This window comes from Dasypus novemcinctus, chromosome 4 (genome assembly GCF_030445035.2).
Source record: "Dasypus novemcinctus isolate mDasNov1 chromosome 4, mDasNov1.1.hap2, whole genome shotgun sequence".
NCBI lineage: Eukaryota > Metazoa > Chordata > Mammalia > Cingulata > Dasypodidae > Dasypus > Dasypus novemcinctus.
In genome coordinates, this window is record NC_080676.1 from 12,277,245 (window position 1) to 12,299,420 (window position 22,176).

Here is a 22,176-nt window from a genome sequence, read left to right on the forward strand (position 1 = left end):
TCGGGCTCCACATTTCTCTCGGCTTCTAATTTCAATAAATGAATTATCATCCATGCATTTAATTTCAATAAATGAATTATCATCCATGCTTTAGATAGGATAATGCCAGAGTGAATTTTTAAATTCAATTAACATGAGCCAGTAGTCTTCTTATGAAAGTCAATATCTACCGCTCAGAGCTTCATCAAGCACTTGGGATTCTTAGCACACTTTAGCTGCTGGAGCAAGTCAAGTTGTATGACTTGCATGGAATATGTAAAGTCATTGCTTTTATTTTTTTTAACTTCATGACATGCAAAATAGCATTTTGAATTTGAAGGTTGCCCTTTAAGACTTCTCATTACACTGCACGGTGGTATCTTTTACGATTAATTTTCTCACTTACATGGAATTTTGTATTTCTTTTTTTACATACTCAGAGATGCTTCCACATAAATGCATAAATGTCATTACATCATATATTCTCTTTGATGTGCTTTTCATACAATCTTTTTTTTTTTTTCCTTCTTTTCCTTTTTGGTATGTCTCTGTTTTCCCCATTTTTTGAGGCCAGGAAATATCCAAATCGAGGCATCATCAAGGCAATGCTTTTACCCTGAAGAGTGTGTCGTCCTGGAGCTGGCTTCCAGTGACTCTGGGTTCCTCTGAGAGACAGTGAGGCACATGGTGACATCTCCTGGCCTTTTCCTTCTCTTCCGGGTTGCAGATCAGCTTCTTGCTTCCTGTACCGTTCCCTCTCTCTGCCTGAATTTCATTCTCTTATAAAGGACTCCAGTAAGAGGATTAAGACCCGTCCTGACTGCGGAGGGCCGCACCTTAACTGAAGTAGCCTCATCAAAAGGTCCTACTCACAATGGGTTCACCCACAGGAATGGATTAAATTTAAGAACATGTTATTCTGGGCAAATACAGCTTCAAACCACCATAAAGGCATAAATGTGAACTCATCATTCTCTTTGTTTCTTTGATTTTAATACGATCCTTTTTTTTTTTCTTTTCTTTTCCTTTTTGGCATATCTCTTTCACCCAACTCTTCCTTTCCTTCAATCATTGCCCTCATCCCTTTCCACAAATAACCTAATTTTACAATGTATTATGTGCTCTACTGATTTCTCTTTATACTCACATTAAACACACAGGTACACATACACAATTTGTAGGATGCGTTGGAAGTTTCAACTGAGGAATGAAATAAAAGAACATTTTCTAGAGCAGGGTTCTTAACCAGGGGACTGTGAGCTTGAATTGAAATTTAAAAAAAAAAAAAATTATTCTTGTGGGGACGTGTTGGTGCGGGTGTGATATTATTTGTTAAATGATACACAGTATAGTGTAGACTTAGTAAGGGGGCTGTGTTTTCACCTGACTGGCAAAGGGATCTGTAAAACAAAAAAGGTTAAGAACCCCTGTTCTAGAGTGAGAGGTCCAATTTTAACGTACTTATCCGAAAAGCAATGACATGCCTCCCTCGAACCTCTTGGCCACCTTAAGGATGAGAAAGGGTCTCTAGGTGACAGCCTAAAGGTGAGGATTTGTGAAGGGTGCTCTTTGGCTACATGGGGAAGGCTGGGAGTGTTTGACCCTTCTCTTAAGCCTACCAAAAGGGACCATCAGAGAGCATAAGAAGAAAACCCCGGAGTTTGGAGACACAGAGGGATGCTGCTTGATGCTTATCTGAGAAAGCTAATGGGCAGGAGACTGAGCCCTTCTAGTCGCTAGTCTACTGGTAGCTGATAGATGAACGAAGAAATCTCCTGTTCTCCTTACATCATCTCCTTCCGCACCTCATAGGCATCAGAAGCTGTATCTAGCAAGGGGTAGATGAAGCACATGTGAAAGAGAGAAGAACCCAACCACACCTGTTCTCCCCAAAGGCAGGCAGTCGGCCTTCAACAGATTAGGGGAAGTAGGGCAAAGTCTTATATTAAACTAAATTGAAAACTTGCATTATTACGTGGAATTGAATATGTTTGTTACCTGAATTTACACTGTGATTGCAACTTGAAGACTGAGGTTTTCATCCAGTAGGTGGGGAAGTTGTAGACCAGCTGAATACTTATTTTACAGAGGACAGCAGAGGGGGAAAAAAGCCATTTTTATGGTTATGCGCCACGAGTTCCTGATTTTTCAATGTACTAGTTATACATATACACAAAGACTTGGGGGTTAATAATATAGATGTTAATATATGGGGGAATCATTGTTTTTAAAAGTTTAAATCATATCGTGTTAGTCAGCCAAAGAAGTGCTGTCGCAAAATACCAGAAATCAGTTGGTTTTTATAAAGAGCATTTATTTGGGGTAGAAGCTTACAGTTACAAGGCCATAAAGCATAAGTTACTTCCTTCACCAAAGTCTTTTGCCATGAGTTGGAGCAAGATGGCTGCCAATGGCTGCCAGAGTTCAGGCTTCCTGGGTTCCTCTCTTCCCAGGGCTCGTTTCTCTCCAGCTCCGGGTTCCTCTCTTCCCAGGGCTTGCTTCCATTTCCTCACAACCAAGCTCCTCTGTGTGCCTGCTTTCTGGGGCTCCAGCTCAAGACCACAGCATCAAAACTCCAACTCTGTCCTTTGCCATGTCTTTCATCTGTGAGTCACCACCCACCGAGGGGCAGGGACTCAACACCCTAGTGACATGGCCCAATCAAAGTCCTAATCATAACAATCATGCCAAGGTACAGACCCACTTACAAGCATAATCCAATATCTATTCTTGTAATTCATGAATCATGTCAAACTGCTACACATGTTTTACATATACTTTTCTGTATCTTACTTTAAATAGTCAACAAAGCCTCCTGGAAAATCTTCAGGTCACCTGGTATAGTGCCAATTTATCGTTTTTAATGTCTATGTGATACCGTGTAGATATCCTATAATCTACCCAGCAAGTCCCTATTGATGGGACTTAACTTGGCTTCTTGTTTTTCCCTATGCTTAAAAAAAATGTTGCAATAAACATCCATGCACATATATCCTTAAGAACTATTGTTTTTTTTGTGTGGAATAGACTCCCAGGAGTCAGATTGCTGGGTCATAAGGGTATATGTATTTTAAATTATAATAGCTGTTGCCAAATTGCTTTCCAAAAGTCTGTTAACGATGTAAATTTCCACTAGAAATGTATAAGAGTCCACTTTTCCCTGCATCCCTGCCAGCAATGACTGTTACTTGGCGTTATAATTGTTGTCAGCTTGCTAGGGGTACAATGGTAGGTTGTTACTTTATTTTACATTTCTCTGACTTGTGGTGAGTTTGAGCAACATTTCACATTTGTGGGCCAAGTGGATCTGCTCTTCTATGAGTTGTCTCATTATATTCTCAGTCCATTTTTTAAATTACCTAACACCAGATTGTTTTTAAAGTGTTCTTTGTTAACTCGAGGAAGTAATACTCTATCTTCTGTATTTAAATGTTTTTCAGCAATGTGTCACCTATCTGTTTACTTGGTTTGTGGCATCCTTATCCATTTAAAAATGTTTTGTTTTGATATAGTCAAATATTTCTATTCTTTATTTTTAGATTCTGGGTTTCAATTCTTTGTTAAGAAGGCTCTCCCTACCATAATCTGTAAGCATAGATTTATAGATTTTCTTGCAGAAGATTTTTGTTGTTTTATTTCTTCATCTAATTTTTTTAAAAGATGTACTTTTTACTTATTTCTCTCCCCTTCCCCACCCCCACCCCCAGTTCTCTCCTGTGTCCATTCACTGTGCGTTCTTCTGTGTCTGCTTGTATTCTTGTGAGTGGCACCGAGAATGTGTCTCTCTTTTTTTAATGCATTATTTTTATTCCCCTCCCCTTGCAGCTTTTTGCTTCCTGTCTGCTTTCTGTGTTCATTCGCTGTGCGTTCTTGTGTGTCTGTATTTATTTTTATTTATTTATTTCCCCCTTCCCCCGCAGCTTGCTTGCTGTCTGCTCTCTGTGTCCATTCACTGCACGTTCTGAGTTTTTTTGCTTGTCTCCCTTTTTTTTCTTTTTTTGTTGCATCACCTTGCTGAGTTGGTCATCTGCAGCGCTTGTGGGCCAGCAGCACTCCGCGGTGCTTGTAGGCTGGCGGCACTCTGTGACACCCAGGCTGGCAGCTCTCCACAGTGTGCAGGCGAGCCTGCCTTCACAAGGAGGCCCTGGGATGCGAATCCTGGGCCTCCCATATGGTAGCTGGGAGCCGAACTGATTGAGCCACAGCCACTTCCCCTGTGTCTCTTTTTGTCGTGTCATCTTGCTGCATCAGTTCTCTGTGTGAGCTACACCACTCCTGGGCAGGCTGAGCTTTTGTCACGCAGGGCGTCTCTCCTTACGGGGTACACTCCTTGCGCATGGGGCTCCCCTATGCGGGGGACACCCCTGAGTGACACAGCACTCCTTGTGCACATCAGCAATGCGTGTGGGCCAGCTCACCACATGGGCCAGGAGGCCCTGGGTTTGAACCCTGGACCTCCCATGTGGTAGGCGGATGCTCTATCAGTTGAGCCAAATCTGCTTCCCTCTTCATTTAGTTTTAAATTCTTCTAAATATATATTTGCAAATGATTCACTAAATGTCTAAATGTACTATATTCTAAATAGAATGTCAGTCAATTGTGCAAGTACCATTTGTTAAATAATTCCTATTGAATTGAGCTACTACCTCTGTTATATTTTCATTTATACTGAGATCTATTTTTGCATTCTCTATTCTCTTTTCCTGGGTCAATAGCATATTGATTTGATAATAATGGCTGTATAGTATATTTTTACCTCTTTGTCCTTTTATTCCACTTTATAAACTTTAAGATAACTTTATCCTGTTCTAATTTTTTTTCAGTTTTGGGTTTTCATTGGAATTGCATTTAATTTTCATCTTATTATGGAGATAATTGATATTTTTATGATAGCATTCTTCCCAGGACCAAGATGGTGATCTAGCAAAGGCTACTAGCTTGCTCCCCAAAATCTGTGGTGGAGGAAGTATAGAGAGAAACATGGAATTGGAGCTAACAAACAGCAACAATAACAACAACAAAAGGAATAAGAAACCCCTATGGAGAAGGGAGACTGTTTTGCATGGCTGCATGTGGAAGGGAGGTTGAGAGAGATGGGAAGGAGGAAGTCACTGCCAGCCAAGGGCAGCTATGTGCAGACAAGTTAGAAAACACAGTTAAAGCTCTGTCCTTTCACCTCCCTTGAATTTCCATGGAGTAATTATTGCTCAGCTCCTCACCACACAAAGCATACACAGCTGGCCAGACACAGGGACCGGTGTTTCCAGGGTAATAATATTTAGGCTATACGGAAGATTTCCAGGGGTAAGGAGTTGAGAACAGATGGGGACTGAGCAGCCTCAGGCATTCTCTTTCCCTACAAATCCTGGGGCTGGTGGATTACAACACAGAAGACTGCTTCCTATCGATGCTGTTTCTCCTAGGGCTTGAACCCTGACGGGAGCCATTGGCTACTGAAGGGTTTCTCAGTCTCAGCACTAATGATATTTTGAGCCAGATAATTTTGTTGTGAAGGACTGTACTGTGCATTGTAGGAAATTGAGCCGCATCTCTTGCCTTTATCCACTAAATGCTAGTAGCACACCCCTCCTCCCCTGAGTTCTGACAACCAAAATATGTCTCCACACATCACCAAATATCCCATGGGGGACAAAATTCCTCTGAATGAGAACCTCTTTTTTAGTGAGTTGATAGCAAATGAGATGATTAACTGTAGTTTTGAGGTTATTCTCCAATATATTACCAATTTCATAGTGATATTCCTAAAGGATCGTGAATAACCAGGCACCTGAAGTTATAACCACTTTCAAAGAAAAGCAACAAACAGAAAGAAAAGTATTAGAATAGATACTCCGAGAATTTAAAGTAAGTGTATTAAATATATACAAAGAGACAGGGGAATATAATAAACAAGAGGAAATATTAGGTACTAAAATTTAACAGTTGGGAAAAAGGAACATAATAGATGGGATAAATAGGATAATGGATTCAGCTGAAGAAATGAATTAGTTATATCATTTCAGAAATCAGATTGAGGAACTCTTATCAGCAGGAAGTGGGTAAAACAGAAAAGATTGAAATGCATTTTTTAAAAAGTTGAGATATAGGGGGCAGAAATAGAGGTGCAGCATCTAGATAACAGGAATATCATAAGTAGATGAAAATTAAAATGTAAAGAAATAAATACTTGAAGGAATAATTGAAGGAAAATATCTCTGAACCTATAATTTTATATGTAGCCAAACTGCTTTTCAAATGTGAGGGTATAATGAAATTATTTTCAGGCATACAAGGCTTCAAAAGTCTTGTTACACAAAGATTTACATTAAAAATCATTTCTGGAGGAAGTATTCAAATAAGATGAGAAACCCAGAAGCTGCTGGAAAGTTTAGAGAAGTATCAGGGATCACATAGCTTTCTAAAAATTTTTGCTGGTTAAAAATAATCTAGGAAAAAATCTAGGATCAAAGAAAACAAAAAAAGAAAGTATGTCCATAATTAAACCTTCCCATGCTAAAACATGGTATTTCTCTTCATTTGTTCATATCTTACTTTATGTCCTAAATAAGATTTTGTTTCTTTCATAGTAAAATCAATCCCAAATATTTATAAATTTCATAGATATTGTAAATGTAATATTTTCTGATTCTATTTCTAGATGCTTGGTGTCAAAACAGAGAAAATGTATTGAATTTTGTATATTTATCTTATGTTCTGCCTCTTCACAAAGTTTTGTTTTTAATTCAGACATTCTTTATATTAGAGTAAAACAATAGAAATGAGGCATCTTTATTTCTTAATTTCCTCTGGTTATGCAACTTAAAATTTTTTTTCTTATTGCATTTTCTGGGACTCTGTGCTAGATATCTTCCAATTGCCCCTCAAGATCTTCACCCATCTCTGCTTGCAGACACTACAATTTAGACTACAACACTAAGTCCCCAGGCCCTCTATTTTCTAATTAGGTTGGATCAATGGGAAGTCCCAGGGGGGTCAGAAGAAGGATGGAGAGTGAGATCTTGATATTTATTCCCTGGATTTTTCCCAAAATGGTTGCCCCGTAACAGGTTATTGCTTCCTACAAGGTGACAGACTCCAAAAACTTCTTCCCACTGGGTTCTAGTAAGCTCTCCTTCTTTTAATCCCTTTGGATTTAGTCATGTAACATGTTGGCTACTACAAAGCTCTAGATTACTGCACCATTCCCCTATATCTGCATCTTTGCAAATAGTCTACTATCAATAAAACCTCTTGAATTATCCAATTTCACGTTATCTCTTAGGATAATATTTGCTATTAGATTTTGGTAAATACATTGATTTGTATTTTAAATAGTTTCATTTTATTCCCTTTTACTTAGACTTTATACTGGCAATGGTGCTGTATATTTTCAAATAGATTTCCTCAGTGATATGATCATATGTTTTATTCTCTAATTTATTGATGGATTTCCTGGTATTGGACCACTTTTGCTTTCACAGAATATCTTGCTTTGTCAGAGTTGTTATTCTTCTGAAGCATTTATTTATTTGACAAATATTTACTCATGGACTAATTCTGAGAAAGGTGATACTCTAAGCATTGGAGATAAATTACTAAACAAAAGCTCTAACCTTTTGCAGCTTACATTGCTGTATTGTATTTTTGATGTTCTATTTCAAATTTTTATATTTATAATCCTAAATGGGACTTTTTACAGTTTTCCTATTTTATTATTGTTCTTTTTTCAGGTTTTGATTTTGACATTATGCCATCTTCTTAACATAAATTGGGGATAATTTTGTTTTTCTATGTGGCCTTCATAGTTTAAATTTTTGTCAGAATTATCTGTTCTTAAAATTTAGATACTGGGGAGCCTATGTGGTTCAGTGGTGGAGCACTGGCTTCCCACATATAAGGTCCTGGGTTCAATCCCCAGTCCCTGGTACCTAAAAAAAAAAAAAAAAGATAAAATTCATCTGTGAATCTTTAATCACCTTTCCAGTCTCGTCTGTGTGATTTAGTCTATTCAGTGTCTCCTTTCCGTTACCAAATCTGATTTATTTTGTTTTTTTTCAGGAAGTACCAGAGATGGAACCCAGGACCTTGTACATGGAAAGCAGGTGCTCAACCACTAAGCTTCATCCACTCCCCAGTGAGAGTTGGTTTCTTCATTTTTGTTTGTTTTTAGGAGGAACTGGGGATCAAACCCTGGACTTGTACATAGGAAACAGGCTTTCAACCACTTGAGCTACATCGACTCCCCCAATCTGGATTATTTTTGCTTTCTCTTTTCTCCTTAGTCCAGCTTCTGAGGATTTTATCTATTTTCATGACTTTGCAAAGAACTAGATTTTTAGTTTATTAATATTTTCCCTTGTTTTGGTTATTATTTTCCATTTTATTTATCTTGGCATTTGTCTTTATCATTTTCCTCTTTCTGATATCTTTTCGTTAATTTTGTAGTTCTTTTTCTAATTTCATATAGTGAGTTGTAAATTCCTCTATATTTTGCTTTTCTTCTTTAATAATGAAAATATTAAATGCTATACACCTTCCTTTGATTTCCTTTGGCTTCTCTTTGCATACAAGATATTGAAAAATTTTCCTCTTGATTTCCCCTTCCATGCAAGAGTTACCTAGGAGCTTATTTCTGAATTATCAATTTTTAAAGATATTTCACATTCTTTTTATTTTTCTTGGATTTTTTGGTGTGGTTGAATAACTTTATTACTTTTATAAAAGTACTTAATATATTTTATTGTTAACAAATTACATATTATAAAGAATTACAAAGAAGAAAAAAATCACCCCAAATCCTACTCTTTTCATAGTAGAATCTATGAAAATCTCATTAGAATATGAGAATAAGTTACCTTACCAGTAAAATACCTGCTCTTAATTTTTTTTGTGTCTAAATATATGATCAATTTATGAAGTTCACATTTCCATCAAATTCCTTCTGCATTAAAAATTTTTTAAACGTATCTTGCAACTATAATTTTGTGCATACACTTTTATAACTGTTAGATTTTCTCCACAGATTATGCTATTTATCATACATTATGTCATTCTCCATCTTATTAGTGACTTTATCCTTTAATTGTACTTGTCTGATATTATTGTCACCTGACTTTTTGCATTTGCCTGGTATCTCTCTTGGACCATCAATATATTTGCAAGCTTCATTTTTAGAATAACTTCTTAAGTGTGATTTTAATAACTGAATATTGGTGGGTTTTTGTTTTTAACCAGTCAGAAGATAGTTTCTTGCTGCAGTGATTCAGTCTCTTCAGATTTATAACAACTGATTCAGTTGTTGTTTGGCTAGACTATTTTCTACTGTAAACTCAGGTGTGGTATTCTTGCCTATCCTAAATATCTTTCTTTCACACAGACAAATGATACCTTGGCTGGGTATCATAGTCATTCTGTTTATGTAGCCTGAAGATATTATTTTACAGTCTCCTAATATCAAGTGTTGCAGATGAGAAGTCCAGTGGAATTCTGTTTCTTTTTATTTGTAGGTGATTATTCTCTCTGTTTTTATCCTTCCCTGTAGTTTAAGAATTTTGCTTAGATATGTACTTTACGATTTTCTCATTAATCCTGCCTGGAACTGAATTAGATGAAATGGGTTTAGTCTGCAACCTTGGATGTTTTCAACAACCCAGACTTTATTTGTTTACTTATCCCTGATTCTCCATCTGTAGCTTTTTTTCCCCCTCCTGGAACTATATTATTCATACACGATATTTCTTGGATTTATTCTCCAAGTTTCTTTTCTGTCCTACATGATTTCATCTCTTTATGTTTTTACTCTATGCTTTCAGAGAATTTCTTTGATTTAGTCTTACACTAATTTAGGTCTTTTTTTTTTTTTTTTTTTAAAGATTTATTTTTATTTATTTAATTCCCCTCCCCTCCCCTGGTTGTCTGTTTTCTGTGTCTTTTTGCTGCGTCTTGTTTCTTTGTCCGCTTCTGTTGTCATCAGCGGCACGGGAAGTGTGGGCGGCGCCATTCCTCGGCAGGCTGCTCCCTCCTTCGCGCTGGGCGGCTCTCCTTACAGGGTGCACTCCTTGCGCATGGGGCTCCCCTACGCGGGGGACACCCCTGTGTGGCACGGCACTCCTTGCGCATCAGCACTGCGCATGGGCCAGCTCCACATGGGTCAAGGAGGCCCGGGGCTTGAACCGCAGGCCTCCCATGTGGTAGACGGACGCCCTAACCACTGGGCCAAAGTCCGTTTCCCTAATTTAGGTTTTGACAGCATCATTCTCTCTTTTAATTTATCTATTGAATTGCTTAGTTGAAAAAGCATGGATTTTATCTGCCCTGGGATCCTCCTAAGATTTCCTATTAAGTTATTCCAATTGTCTTCTGACTGCTCAAGGAATTCTAGTTACTAGGTCTGAACTCTCTTCATTCTGGCTCATCTTCCTTTCTTGGGTTTCTGGGGATCTTGGTGTGTTTTTACTTTTCTTTGCTGGCTTTCTGAGGTTTAAGACTTCTTGTTGGACTATCCCCAGGCTAGCAGTCCTGGAAGTGGTAGATGAGCCAGTGGTGGAAGCAGGCAAGCTATCCCTAAGGTACCTGGAGGAGGCCATCCCACTACCTTGCGTTAGTATCAACAGGGCCAATATCAGCACAGTTAACCCCACCCCTGTTCCTTCAAGGTCCACAAGTTTCTCTAATACAAAGCCTTTTCAGGATTCGTGGCTTTCCAGTCCCCAGCTAAAGCCATCTCTGAGGCTGCTTTCTAGGAGCTCATGCTATTAATGGTAGAGAAAGGGGATTGCACAGAACTCAAGGCTTTGTGGGTCTCAGCTGCATACAGACATCAGCAGCTTTTTGCCTTAACAAGAACAGATAGATCGGAGTTGGTGATAAGGGGCAAGGAAGCCAAGTTAAGGTTACCACTTACCCAGAATCCACTGCTGACCTTCATGATTTTACAGAGTGATTACAATGTTAAGTTTTGAAATGACTATCCTAAGGCCAAGTCATTCACCTCATTAAACCTTGGTTTGCTCTTTTGTAAAAGAAAAGAAAAAGAAAAAGAACATTCAATTAAATGGTTCCCAAAGTCTCTTTCAGCAAAAATATCCTACAATGATATTTCAAGTTACTCTTCATGTCATCTAAACACAAAGGGCTTGTTTATACCCTTGGTCAAATAAAGTGGCTGTAAATACAATTTATGAGACAATTTTGGAAATTTAAACACTAAATTTGACATTTGATGGTATTTTAAATATTGAATTTAGTGTTGTTTTTTTTTTATTGCTGCTGTAACTAACTGCCACAATCTTAGCAGCTTAAAATAATACAAATGTATATATCTTACATTTCTGCAGAAGTCTGAGTTGGGTTTTACTGTGCTAAAATTGAGGTGTTCCTTTCTGTGTGCAACAAAGCAGAACCCATCTCTTTGCCCTTTCTAGCTTTTAGAACCCCTTTCTCCATCTTTGAAGACAGAAATGTTGCATTTCTCTGTGACTTTCTTCCCTCATCACATATGGCTCTCTGGCCATCGTTGGGAAAGGTTCTTGACTTTTAAGGACCCATGTGATAGGGTCCACTCAGACAATCCAGGACAATCTCCCCATCTTAAGATCCTTAACTTAATCATATTTGCAAACTCCTTTTTACCAGTCAAGGTAACATATTCACAGGTCCAGCAATTAAGCTATGACATCATTGGGGAGCCACTCTTCTGCCTACCACAAAATGTAATGTTAATATTTTAGGTGTGACAAATTGTGGCTATGTTTAAAACCATACATTTTATAGCTGCTTTATTTGATTAAGGATTCAGATAAGATCTGTGTGTTGCTTATAGATTAGGAGCTCTTGCCAAAATAAAACAACAACAAAAACACAAACCTGAATCTAATCACTTCTTGGAGTTAACATCACTTACGGAAATACAAGGTGCAGAAACAAATGAAATGTCACCACCAAGAAGCAACTAGACAAATCCAGAATGTGGGACATCATATAGAATTGGCCCAATTTCCTCAATAAAAAGAAAAGGCAGGGATAGAGTACTGCTCTGGACTAAAAGAATGTAGAGACGTGGCAGTTACATGTCACCTGTGAATTTTGGATCCTGATGATTGAAAAAAAGGCAAAAGATCAGGGAAATCTGAATGAGGACAGGGCATTAGATATACCAAGAGATTATGGAAAATTGTATAGGTTTGATAATGGGTTCCTGGTTACTAAGACAATGTCCATAATTTTAGAGATGCATAGGCAAATACATAGGGGTAAAATGACAATGGCTGAGATTTGCTTTTTAAAAAAAATCACTATCTTCTGCCCGTGAAAATAAATGTAAACGCCAATTTGTACTTTAACCAAAACAAAGTTACCACATTGCACATATTATACTCCCAAGTCAATCAAGCAACTCACAAATGAATGTAGTTGGTCAGGGAAGAGTTTAGCTAACTAAGTATGAAGATTCATGGAAATCTATTACTATTACCAAAAAATAAGCAAAAATATTCATGCCTGACTGTATTATGCTGATGCTAAAGTAATAGCCCCTCTCAGTCTGGCATAAAAATAAAAATAACAATATAATAATAAAAGTGACAATAACATACATGATCTCATAAATCATATAATAGACCTTTAGAGTAAGTCTTATATCCTCACTTTACAGATACAGAAACTGAGGGTCAGGTGGGTCAGATAGAATGGGGACTCAAATGCAGATCTGTCCCATGCCATTGTGTTTTAGTCAGGGTTCTCGAGAGAAATAGAGTTAACAGGAGTTACCTGCATGAGATTTTATAAAATTCTTTCACGTGACTGTGGGGATGCACAAGTACAGATTCCACAGGTAGGTTGCAACCCAGGGGGTCCAATAAAAGTCCGATGAGGGTCCTTTATGAATTCCTGGGAGACATCAGCTGTCCAAAGAGGAGCTGGAAAATTCTCTCTGAATGCCGAAATCACTTTCCCTTTTAAGGCATTCAGCTGATTGGATAAAACAGCACTCATTGCTGACAGCAATCTCCCTGGTAGATGTAATCAGCCATCTATGCAGTAAACTCACTGAAGACTAAAGTCCATAAATGTCCTTGTATTACAATTAGCCCAGTGTGTGCTTGACCAAACAACTGGGCACAATTACCTGGCTGAGTTGACACATTAGCTGAACCGTCACAGTCCACCCCTGTCGACTTGGCAACCATATGCATTACCTTAAACCTTAAACTCAGTATCTAAGTAAAAACAATAACAGACATGCATATATATATTTCCACCTAAGAATATTCAACTGTCCTGCATATGAGCAGTAACACGTTAATTCCCTACAGAATAGGGTACATGTCCTTGGGTAATAGTCACTCTTAAATCTGACATCCTTAAATATTATATCCTGAAACTAACATAACTTGTCACATACATGTTTGTTGGTCTCTTCAGCTGCAAACTGTCAGGTGAATGGTTCAATTCTCTTCCCAGGGTTCCAGCATCCAAAACCAAACTCTCTGTATTCTCCTCTGTGTATTTACTTTCCTGTCTTTGATTGAGCATCTGTATATATAGCACACAAAGGGGGGCGGGGAGTGACTCAGACCGAGTCACTCTAATGACATGGTCAAATAAAAGCCCTAAAATTGATTTAATAAAGTAAAAGTGAAACCTCTGAATCTAATACAATCTAATACGCCCAGAGGAATAGACCAGTTTACAAACACAATCCATCCAATATCTACTTTCGGAATTCATAACCAATACCAAACTGCCACACTGGGCCAGTGTTCCTACCCAATATTTAATGACAAGCACAGTTACTCAATAAATATTTTCTCTGCATTGTGCAACAATCAACAGTCATTTTATATTTTGAGGCACTGGTAGACACTTTCTTAGATGTGGTCATTAAAACTTATTTCATGTTGATGATGCTAAAGATAAAGAAATGTATCCTCTTCAGCACTACATATATTTTAACTTATTTAAATGAAGAATTGAACTAAAAATATACATCAACTCAATTTTTAGACTCTAAACTTGATGAAAAAGAGTTATGGACTCTATTTTCCCACTTGGCAGTACAGTTTGTCTCTATTTACTCCAGTTAGATAAATATTTATTTCTGAGATTGAGTCTACCCAATTTAAGGGCATTAAATGTGTCGACATACTTTGAAACAGGACTAAGATAATATAAATGTCAAGTTTCTTGGATTTATGACAAGCTATATTAAACATAACAGCAATGGGCATTAAAGAAACAACTGAGAGTGTCAGGCTTTAAAAACTTGTAATTTATGTTTTACAGAGGAAAAGAACAATTGAGACACTTGGGCAAGAGCTTATTTCTTCTGATTTTCTCAAGTCAGAGACTGCAGTATTTGTGATTTTGAATGGCAAATAAGTGGTATTTAAATGATACAGATATTTACTCTCATTTTTCTTTGCTTTGCTTCTAAAGCATTGGTATAAACTAGTGTAGGGGATATTATGTGTTGAAGCAGAAAAATGAGACTGGGAAAAGAGAATTTAGAAAGAAATTTCAGATATATCAGTTCAATTTCATAAAAATAAATTGCCCGTATTTCACTAAATGCCATAATCTGCACAGAGCAGTGCATTGTGCCCAATTATTTTATCCAATTTTAAATTATTGTGCTTTTCCTATAATGGTTCATATTTTTGGTCTACAACAATTCCATATCTATATTGCACTCTCTCTTCCTCTATACATATATTCCTCTCTGTACATATATTTGTATATGTGCAATAGAAATATAATACAAACCACACATGTCATTTTAAATTCTCTAGTCACCATATTAAAAAAGTAAAAAAGAGACAGGTTAAATTAATTCTAAGAATATAGGTGATCTCAATAGTAAATGAGTATTATCATTTCAGTTGCAACCAATGTAAAATTATTGAGATATTTTACATTTTTTTCACATTTTAAATCCAGAGTGTATTTTACACTTACAGTACATATATATTTATTTGAACTAGCTGCATTTCAAGGGTTCGACAGCCACATTTGGGTAATGGTTACCATATTAAACAGATCAACTCTAGAGTATGCCGTTACCTAAATCAGGACACCTGGGATTAATTCTCTTGGGAGAAAATTGAACACATCTATAAAGTAAGAATTATTTTCCAGTTTTGAATACTGAAATAATACTTCTGGAGTACAAAATAGTGCAGCTGTATTTGAGTCTCAATACAGCTGCATCATATAAAATGAAGCCATTTTAATCCAAATAGGAAACAGGGAAACTGATGAAGTGAGAAAATGCACAGACCACATGCAGTTGAATGAATGTCTTCCTGGAGCCCTTGGAGGAAATGTCCGTCCTATAAATACCAGGATGAGTTTCTGGCATCTTCTGGTGATTATTTAATACTTAATGCACTGAGCTGAGTACTTCCTCTTCCTAAAGGAAGCTTCTATTTTGGACATTTTCCAACCTACAGAATCCTACATTATTATAACTATTTCTAAGGTATATAGGTCATGGTTATGTGCTCTCTGGAAACAAGTGTTAAGCCACTGACCACCAGGTGAAGGAGAGAAAGGAATATTGGTTGCATGGACCCTGGACAAGAAGAAAGACACACATTTCTTTTTTTAGTCAAATGTATCCTTTTTGGAGGGCAGAAGCCAAGGTTGCCACTCAACTCCGTGCTGGGGGTACAGTGACGGCTGGGGTACCACCCTCACCTTGCGCCATGGTCCTCCAAGCCACGAGACGCCTCATCTCCAAGGCTGATGTGCTTCTTCACCTTTCGTATTTAGGAAGGAACAGCTCTTTGACTCCCCAACATTGCTCTAGCAGTTTCCTCCACATAATTATCAATTCCTCAATTTAATAATTCTTTATTAAATACCTACTCTTCTAGATACTGGAGTGAAAAGGGGGAAAAAAAACAGAAAAGTAAAAAAAAAAAAAAAGCCCCTCATTCATAGAGGACAAACAGATTAAGAAAATAAGTGAATAGTAGATCAATGTCATGGAGAAAAGTAAGACCAGGACAGGGGATGGGGAGCTACAGGAGTTGGGGGCATGTGTGTGTGCATGGGGGGAGGCTGCAGTTGCAGCAGAATGGCCAGGGAGGGTCTCATTGAGGGGACAGTGGAGCAAAGACCTGAAGAAGGTGAGCAGGGAGCAACAAGTGCAAATGCCCTGAGGCAGCAGCAAGGCTGGTCTGCTCGGGTCTCCAAGTGTCTTTCCACACCTTAAAGACCTATCTCCTTATTTCACCCATGCTATCTAAAGGGAAATTTCACACTTATTAATAAAAATCCATTAACATGGGCAGTCTACATTTACTGACCTTGGACCCAACTGGAGGATGCAAGGGGAAGGAGGATAGTTTGAAGCCAGAGGACTCCTAAAAAGGTGTTGTCCATTGGCAAAATGTGGGATATTTACAGAAGTGTCTCTTTCTAGTCACCGGATACTTTTATTCTATTACCATTTTATTTTATCATCCCCTCTCTCCCATTTCTTCCTGCTTTTCCTTTTCTGTTTCTTTCTAAAGATGAGCTAACTCATTTATCTAGCTCCCTAAATGTTTCTGTTCCCCGCCCAGGCATATTACTACCTCATGCCTCTTTGGGGATTCTGCCCTTATTTATCCATTATTAAGTGTCACTGATGACCTTGACATCATCAGCAAGGAGTTTGTTAGTGAGAAGGAGTTGACATGAAGTCAATGAAATTATAGTCAAATCATCCAAACTAGATTAAACTGAAATCGTCTGAGGAGAGTCTGAAGCATGCAGAAAGAATTAAACTTAAGTGGAAATGTGTATCTATAAAAGTTAAATGTGAAGAGAACACCTAGCTAAGATTTAGCTAAGCTTAAGGGGGAAAGAATGAATATAAAGGAGGCCAAGAAAAATCAGACCTGGAGAGCAGAGTTCTCTTTCATAAATTAGTGAGTCATGATAATTTAGGCACTAAATGAATAATTGTGGGGTAAGATTCAACTAGACGTTTTAAGGTGGTTGAAGACCGAAATTGCACCAATTTAGTAGAGAGTGGATTCAGCGTGTTTTAATAAAACAATCAGCTCCCTGTCAAAGAAGGGAATTTAAGTTCTCTTCATGTTTGGGTATCTGCTCTGTGAGACCCTCGCTAGTATTTGCTGAATTGGAGTAAAGAGCTTTGGACTGACTTTTACTTTCTTTAAAATAAAAGCTTGTTTTCCAAATAAAAATCATTTTCTCACAGGAATAAAAGGTGGGATGTTAGAGGTGGAAGGAAGGATCCAAGAGCTCCAGTGGAAACTTCTCATTTTACAGATGAAGAGTCGGTTTCTTCATCTGTAAAATGAAGAAGTTGAAAGAGATGAGATGCAGTATCTTCCGCCCCCAAGAATCCATAAAATCTAGAGAGGCTAACTGGTTGGCTGCTCAAAGTCACACAGCTGGTCCGGGCCCACCTTGGAGCATGGACTTGGTTCTCAGGATTCTCTGTATAGTGGTGAGGCAATTTTGAATTTAAAAAAAAATCCCATCAGTTCAGTTGTTTGACACAAGGCAGGTAAACAATCTTTTCCATTTTTCATTTCAATCATTTTTCCTGCCTCCTGTAAACATAACCTCAGGGATATCACCAGCCAGAAAGGAGCAGAGCTTGAAAACAACACAATCTTACTTCAGTCACTCACTAGAACGCACAGCCTCGGCCTTTGGCACTGGGACCACGGAACAATGGATGCGATGATTTTCAACAGGTAAATGTGAGAAAAGGTGACTTGAGATGGGAACAGACCCTGAGAGGCAACGAGATGCTGAAACAGAGCAGACGGGAATAGCCCTGACCGGGGAGAAGAGGCGGGTGTCCTGTGTCCTGTGTCGGTGCCTCCCGTGGCTGCCGCAGGGTTTTCTGCATTTCCCTGGGCTATGGAACTGTAACGTGAAATCCTCAGCAATGACGCAGTGTCCAGGTCACCCCAGTCCCTGAACACTGATTCCCAGACCCCACTCTGGGGCCCTGATCCTCTAAATCTTTGCCAAGGGTTTCAAACCTGAGACCCTTTCTCATTTCATCTCCTTCCAGAAAACAGGTCAGAATCATCCATGATAAAAATCCTTTTTTTCCCCATACCGTAAGCAAAATAAATGAACAAATGACAACTGGAAAAGAATTTTGAAACTAATATTATAAAGGCAACTCTATTGAAAATGGGCATCTTATGACAGGTGATTTTCAGGAAAAAAATGCATATGTCCTCTAAACATATGAAAAAATGTTCAGCCTTACTCATAATAAAGGAAAGGCTAATTCAAGCCACCAGGACATACAAATGTTCGCTTATCATGTGGCTAAAAATCCAGAATTTTGACAGCATATCTCATTGGCAAAGCTGTTAGGAACAGGTACTGTCATGCATTGTTGGTGGGAATATAAAATGGTACGACTTTATGGAGAAGAATCTGTTATATCTAGGAAAATTATACATGCACTTGCCTTTTAACCTGATTCTAGAAATGTTCCCCGGAGATACCCTGATAAAAATGTAAAAATATTAATTTCAAGGTTGTTAATTGCAACACATCATTCATAATTGCAAAAGACAAGCAAGAACCCATATGTCCATCAGCAGAGGACTGGTTGAATAAACTATGGAGTACTCTGCAGCTTTAAAGAATGAAAAAGATCTCTGTTTTTTGTTACAGAGTAATCTCCAAAATACATTAATTAAACGAAAGTAAGATGAAGAACAATGTGCATGGTAGCATATGGCAAAATATATGCATGTGTGTATATTGACTGCTTAAATTTAAGAAATGGAAGGATAAACTAAAATCTACCAAAATGGCCAGAGAATTGGAGGACAGAGATGGAAACTAGATTTCTCTTGTTTTTTTTGTTTGTTGTTTGTTTGTTTTTCATTTTGGAATCCTGTAGGTTGTTAAAATCTAATTTGAAAACAAAAATTAAAAGCAAAATGAAACAAATAAACATTACCATGTATTGACTTGCAGCCTAACCACACAAAGGAATTATTTCAAGTGCTTTTAAAACAGAGTGTTTTCTGACTGTACCTCCCTAGTAAGATATATCCTTAGGTTAAAAAAGAACCACAAAGAAAACTTAGGCAGTGTTCAGTGATCATATTGCTAGAAATAATATGTATAATTTTGAAAATTACATGTTTTAAGCAATAAGAAATTAGATTAACATAGTAGGAAGGAGAAAATAGGCAGAAGAAAAATAAAAATGCAAATATAAATTCAAGGAAGTTAAGTAAAACCTTGTAACTCCAAATTTGAACTGAAAATGTTAATATGAATTTGTGATATAATGTCTCTTTTTTTTTTTTAAAGAGAAAAAGTTTAGAAATAATCATCAACCCAGAAACAGTGAAAACCCTGATGAGTGCCCAGACTGTGGTCTCTAAATAAATTTCCCCTAAGAAGAACCAAGGCTCCTGGCAAAACGGCTGATTCCAGGTTGCGGCAGGAAACTTATACCATTAAAACACCTAGTTCTACCAAAGAAAGGAAGAGACCTGTCAAGGATCATATCATAAGGACACAGGTATACCTGAAGAGGTTCCTACTTGCAAAGATGGCATATTTTGATCATCAAAAAGAATGATGACCACAGTAGATTGAAACATATCAAATATGTTAAAAAAACCATGTGTTCATAATGACACTTAAAAACAAACCACCTCATCAGTCACATTAGGAGGATGGTAGGGGAATGATTCATTATTTTTGAAAATTAGTAAATAAAGGGAAAGAATCAACCATTTATCCTGCTTTGCTTGTTCAAACCATTACTACAGAACAGTCAATTGATTTGGAAAAGCACTTCTTTATAGGAGACTGCCAGCTAGTAAATGCAAAAGTTAGGACAGAATTAACATACCATGATATTTTAAACTTAATTAAATATTGGGCCTGGTAGTAACCAACAATGTGAACTAAAACCAGCAGGTAAAATGGGGAATGCTAAAACCTAGTGCTTCTCAAACTTTAATATGCATATGTATCACGTGAGGATATGGTTAAATTCCAAAATCTGATTCAGTGAGTCTGGAGCTGAGCCTGATATTCTGCATTTATAAGAAACCATCAGTTTGGTCAAAGGAACACTTTAAGAAAGAGAAAAAAGTGGGCCCTGATATTTGGGAGCAGACCTGGTACTGTCAGTTGTGCCTTGATGTTCTGTTGAGCATCATCAATTCCACAGAACCTCAGCATGAGACAAGTTTGCTCTGTGACCATGACGGAGCAAGATAACAATGAAACAACCACATAATCACGGACAGAAAAAGAACATTATCCAAACCAGAAAAATGACTGAACACCCAGCTAGTTGATGTGAGTGACTGCTACTTCTTTACCATTTGCAACTTCCGCGTCAGTCTAGCCTTCTACTCTTCTAGAAAAAATTTACTAACATCAGCAGTGGTGGAATTACCCTGCAATCAGACCCTCCTTAAACCCTCCTGAAATCACCAACATGAGCCCAAATCTCCAATAATTCCTTTTGAACACCCTCATACGGAGACTTCCCAGGGTTCCCCATGGTGTACTTCTCCTTTGCTGCAACACCTAATAAACCCAACTTCCTCCACTACAGGTATTTTCCGGTGGCCTCTGCTAGAGTAGCAATCCAGTAAGGTTGTGGATCAGGCCGACAACTGAATCGCTGTTCACCAAGAGACAGCCAAGCATTGTGGGGCTCTTGATGTGATGTAATAGAAGGCTCACAGCACCACACGTGGTCATCTTGCCACACACACACACAAGTGAACCTGAATCTGATTAAATCTCTGGCTCCAATCATGAATTTGAAAGAAATACTTGGGATAGAGGAACAAATTAAACTACCATATTCTATTCAACCACAAGACAAATGATCTCGTTTTTCTTCAATAATTAAATGGCAATAAAAATAAAAATCAGTGGGTACAACAGGCTAAAAAGAATTATTAATCAATTATAATATGTAGCCTTTGTTTGGGTGCTAATCTGTATAAGCTACCACACAAATTAATAATGATAATAATAATATGACAACTGGGGAAATTTGCACAGTGAGTAGATCTTTGATACAATCAAAGAATTGCTATTAACTTTTTAAGGTTCTATAATTGCAATGGTCATTTTTTCTAAGTGTTTTACAAATAAAATGATATGATGTTTGAGATTTGCTTTTATATAACCCAGTCATGGGGAGTAGGGGAGATACAGAGCCACAAGATTTGCCAAACTTGATCATTGCTACAGATAGTATAGCCGTTCTTTTTACTATGCTCCCCATTTTGCGTGTTTGTAAAGGTTCATAGTAAATTATTAAAAAAATTTTTTTTTTACCATTTAATTCAATAGATCATTTTTGAAAGAAGATCACATAAGGAGAAAAATTAAGGAAGATAACTTAGAATGCTTCCTGTTCTAGAGAAATATATTAGAAAGAATTAAAAGATCCTTTCCCGTGACTGAAATGGTCTCCAGATTCAATGCTTGCGAGAATAGTCACCTGTTTCATTTATTGGTAATCACTAACAAATATGCCATCTGCAGTAAAGAGACATAAGGAATTACTATTATGAGTCAGCTGATGGCCTTTAGAGAAACATTCAGTTTAAATGCTTGCCACTTCAAAAGATGAAAATGTGATTTAAACAATTACCTGGATCTGTAGCAGACATCAGAGATCCAAAAAACAAACAGTCAGTGAAATGAAAGTCTCCATTTTTCAGCTGGCCAGCATATATCATAGCCTTCACGAAACCATACATAATCAACCTGGAGAAGAGAAAAATAAGATCTTCAAGCATCAAGCTGAATCCTGTGTACACCATGCTAGAGTAACAGTCTCATGTGCCTCCTGAATAAATGCCATGCACAAAATACCACCTTCCTGACAACTCAGGTCACGCTCGCTCACAGCGCACTGTGTCTAAATCTCTTGACTTTTGAAGAAGACACTTTCACCAAATATCACAATTCACTCACCTGGCAGAAAGGAACACAATATTTTCTAGTATATTTCTATGGAAATAAGACAAACCTCAAGATTATAAAAAATAACCCGTTAAATGTGGCACAGCAAAGCCTGCCCACAAATACAGCTGCTGCGTTGACATCTGGAAATGGATTGCTTTTCAGCTTCTTTTGCTTTTTCCACCAAGGTGTCTGGAAAGGGTTCAAATTTCAAATCTGTTACTGCAGCGAAAAGGATATTAGCT

At 37.6% G+C, this 22,176-nt stretch overlaps 1 protein-coding gene across 2 annotated transcripts in view; it reads right to left on the minus strand.

The window, feature by feature from the left end:
* Positions 1-22,176, minus strand: part of SLC9A9 (solute carrier family 9 member A9) — a 615,414-nt gene that overhangs the window by 430,573 nt on the left and 162,665 nt on the right. For both annotated transcript variants that reach the window (XM_058295117.2, XM_058295118.2), the window contains exon 5: positions 21,618-21,733. In XM_058295117.2, coding sequence (XP_058151100.1) covers positions 21,618-21,733 — 116 coding nt within the window. The remainder of the gene's footprint in view (positions 1-21,617; positions 21,734-22,176) is intronic.